At 39.1% G+C, this 4283-nt stretch overlaps 1 protein-coding gene across 1 annotated transcript; it reads left to right on the forward strand.

Annotated features, from left to right (window-relative positions):
• On the forward strand, positions 1–3891 carry LOC113710091 (uncharacterized). Its single transcript, XM_027232938.1, has 6 exons — positions 1–343; positions 1163–1366; positions 1471–2070; positions 2171–3022; positions 3122–3359; positions 3456–3891. Exons 1-6 carry the CDS (start codon positions 1–3, stop codon positions 3889–3891), a joined length of 2673 nt encoding a protein of 890 aa, XP_027088739.1.
• Positions 3892–4283: the final 392 nt, after the last annotated feature.

Genomic DNA, 4283 nt, shown 5'->3' on the forward strand with positions numbered 1-4283 from the left:
ATGCCGCCTACCAAGAAAGCAGAATTTCTGCACTTTCTGCGAGAAGCTAGAGCTGCGAAGAAAAAACATAGCCTTTTCCTCTCTCGCGTTCAGAAGATTTCCGTGGAATCTTCTGTTTGTGTCTCATATAGTCATGATAAACCTTCTAACAGTCATGATCAGGCTCGTGTGCTTTCTAATGCACTGGAAAATGGAGAATACTTGGTTCCAATTGATAGTGTTATTACAGATAGTCCACAGCTGCCCTGCATTTCTTCTGCTGTGCCTAATTTCTTTGATGATCATGCTTCATCATCTTCTAGGAAAAAAACAACGTCCAGTGATGCTCTATCCCTTAATAAAGGTATTCCTTTTTTTATTAGTTTATTGTTCTGCTTGGCTTGGACTTTCCTCCTTCACATCATTCCTGCTTCTTTTCTCTGTCTTCCTATTGATTGCTAAGTGCTCTGTGTTCCTGTAGATTAGCTCTCTTTTGCTTGCGCGTTCCTATACTTTTGTTCAGTAAATGTCTTCTTCCTAGCCCTTCTCTAAACACTTAGAACCTTGTAGGCCTTTCCTGTTCAGAATTAGACTATGACGAGTTATAACCTTTCTTAATTACCATCTGCGCCTTTTCCTTCCTGTATTTTTCACAATAGAATATTTCATTTTCAAAATATTAACCTGTTGGTGAAAATAAAATCATGCATTACCAAATGTTTCCAGAGGTTTGGCTTTCCTTTGGTGCAATCCCTCTCTTAAACACTCCCTATTGAGTTCTCTTTAAGCTATAACTTGCAGGCTAATTGCTTGCTCCTTTACCTCCTCAACATTTTTTATTGTGCATTAACTCTTCGCATACACAACCCTGCTCAGTTGTACTGCTCATCTTGTTCGCTTTTATTATCCACAGAAACCTCTTCTTTCCCACAGAGAGAGTTTAATCAGCCTACAGTAAATTGTCCTCGCTAAGCAAGGAAAAAAAAAGGAATGATTCCCTTCATTCATTGCTTAGGCTTTCTCGGTATAGCAAGAAGCGTGGTAGTGCTTCCGCCATGAGAACAGAAAATGCAGGTTCAGTATTGTTTGTCGTTTAGCTGTCGCCATCTTTAGGCTCCGTTCTTTCCTCGTTGTACAAAGCTTTAACTCGACCTGTCTGTCAACCACATACAAAAACTTACAGGGAGAAAACGCAGGCGCGGTCAGCTAAATCTCTCAATCGTGAACAACATTCCTAATGGATCTTTGGTTCTACCTGATGCTTCTCCTTGTGACCATTGTGGAGCCAAAAGATTCCATTTGGAACCTCCTACTTTTTGCTGCTCTGGAGGAGAAATTTCTCTTGTTGCTCCTCCTATGCCTTATGATTTGAAGCGCTTATTTATTGGTAATGATGAGGAAAGCCTTCATTTTAGAAATAATGCTCGCACTTACAACAATAACTTAGGCTTCACATCGTTTGCTGCTAAATATGATCCTGAATTAACGAAGAACACGTAAGGTGTAACACCTTTCGCGTTCAAGGTCATGTTTATCATTTTCTTAATGGCCTTCTTCAGTCGGATAATAGAGCATCTAGGATTCAGCTCTACTTTTTTGACACTAATGAAGAATTAGCAAAGAGGATTGTTGCCTCTGATAAGTTGCGAGGAAGCACTTTAAGACTCCTTATGCGCATTCTTAGCGACAATCCTTATGCTAAATTCTTCAGAAATTTAAGGCATGTTCCAAACATTAACAACCTTAGCATTGTTAATTGTTATCCCACCCTTGATCAGCGAGTTTATAACCTGCCTTCTGCCTCCCAAGTTGTGGCGATATGGACTGAAAATCAAGATGAATCGGGTCATACGGGAGCTCATATTCAAGTTTATACGCATTCAAATAGCAGCTACAAAATTAAACATTACTATGGCTGCTATGATCCATTACAATACCCTATTCTTTTCCCACGTGGTGAATGCGGATGGCACCCTGGGATTAAAAGAGCCCAAAAAAGAAAGAGAAAAGATGATTCTTGTGAGGAAGATATCGATATTCATCCATCTTCGGTTAATTCTGCATCAACCTTAATGGAACGTGAACAAAGAGGCAAGTTAATTCTTGCTACTTCTAAACAATTGAATTTAACCACTATTTTTACATTATAAAAATTCATCAAAATAAATGATTGCTCGTGCTTTTTCTCTAGCTGCTGATCATGCAAAAAATGAGGAAGACACGGTGTCGGCTAGAGAATACTATTGTTACAAATTTCAGATGAGGGACAGTGATGATTCAATGTTGTTGCACTCACTTGGATTGTTGCAACAGTATGCAGTAGATGGTTATGTTAAGATTGAGACATCTAGGCTTGATTTTCATAGAAATCGGCAAAACAACATTCGTTCTGAGGTCCTCCAAGGAGTCCTAGAAAGTATTTGTATAGGCCAGACCGGTGCTTCTAAAGTTGGCCGTCGAACGATATTACCAGCTTCCTTTATAGGTGGACCAAGGGACATGAGACGGCGATATCTTGATGCAATGTCTCTTGTGCAAAAGTATGGAAAACCAGACATCTTTCTTACTATGACTTGCAACCCAGCATGGAAGGAAATTCAGGATAATTTAAAGGACCACGAAAAGCCTCAGGATAGACCGGATCTTCTGGCTAGAGTCTTTAGGGCCAAATTTGAATTGCTTAAATCAGAAATTTTGAACAAGCAAATTTTTGGTGAGGTTGCAGCGTATGTCTATGTGATAGAGTTCCAAAAACGCGGCTTCCCACATGCTCATCTGCTACTAATTTTGAAGCCTGAATACAAACTCCTAAATCTGGAGTCATATGATAGAGTAGTTTGTGCTGAAATACCTGATCGTTCTAAGCATCCTCATCTATATTCCCTTGTGGTAAAGCACATGATTCATGGTCCTTACGGCGATCTGGATAGAACTTGTCCTTGTATGAAAGATGGTTATTGTAAATATCACTATCCTAAGAGCTTTTGTGCCCAGACGACTCATGCTGAAGATAGTTATCCGCAATATAGAAGAAGAGATGATGGTACAAAAATAAAGGTCTGAAGGCATACTCTTGATAATAGATGGGTTGTCTCTTATAGTCCCTATCTGTTAGCTACATTTGACTGTCACATTAATGTAGAGATTTGCTCGACTGTTAAATTGGTGAAGTATATGTATAAGAATGTTTTCAAGGGACATGATTCAGTCAGTTTTAGGATAGTTTCGTACCATACTCCTGATGACACTGATGAGATCAGAGAATTTCAGCAAGGTAGATGGATTTCGCCCCTTGAGGCGTTTTGGTGTATCTTTGAATTTCGCTTGAGCGAAATAAGTCCAGCAGTCTATACTCTTCAGATCCATCTCCCGGAGCAGCAGTTTGTTTCGTTTGACAAAAATTCAGACCTGCTGCAATTATTGAACAAAGTTGATTTTTCAAAGACCATGTTAACTAAATTTTTTTATATGAACAGAACAAATGTGGTTGCACAGAATCTTAAATGTCTTTATAGGGAATTCCCTCAATATTTTGTTTGGTCTCCTAAATATAAGAAATGGACTGAAAGGAAGCGTCGAAAAGTGATAGGTAGAATGGTTACTGTTAGTCCAGCGGATGGAGAAAGATACTACCTTAGACTGCTTCTGAATCATGTTCATGGACCGACTTCCTTTGATGATATTTTGACGGTTGCTAATCAAAAGCTGAATTCCTTTAGAGAAGCTGCTTTAGCATTAGGACTTTTGCAATCCGATACTTACATAGAGGATACGCTTCAAGAAGCTGTGACCTTTCAGATGCCGTCTTCCTTAAGATTACTATTTGCTACTCTGCTTGTTCATTGTTCTCCTGTAAATCCTCAGCTGCTGTGGGAAAAATTCCACCATGAACTATCTGCAGATTACCAGTGACAATGCTCATTTTCTGTCCTTAGAGCTTCAGAGATCACGACAAGAGTTCTACAGGACATTAACAGGTCATTGGAACAAATGGGAAAGCGAATTACTGATTACCAATTAGTTTCGCATGGTTTTGATTCTTCTTCTCATGAACGATTAAAAAAGGAAATTGAAAATGAAAGAGGTTTAAATGTTACTCCAGAAGATTTGCTAATGTCTCTCAGGTTAAATTATGAACAGAAACATGCTTATGACCTAATTCTTGCAGCATGTTTTTCTGGTGAGGGCCAGGCTTATTTTATTGATGGCCCAGGAGGAACTGGTAAAACATTCTTATACCGATCACTACTTGATGCATTAAGATCGCAGGGTTACATTGCCATTGCTGTTGCCACTTCTGGCAT

This window comes from Coffea arabica, chromosome 9e (assembly GCF_036785885.1).
Source record: "Coffea arabica cultivar ET-39 chromosome 9e, Coffea Arabica ET-39 HiFi, whole genome shotgun sequence".
In the NCBI taxonomy this organism is placed as follows: Eukaryota; Viridiplantae; Streptophyta; class Magnoliopsida; order Gentianales; family Rubiaceae; genus Coffea; species Coffea arabica.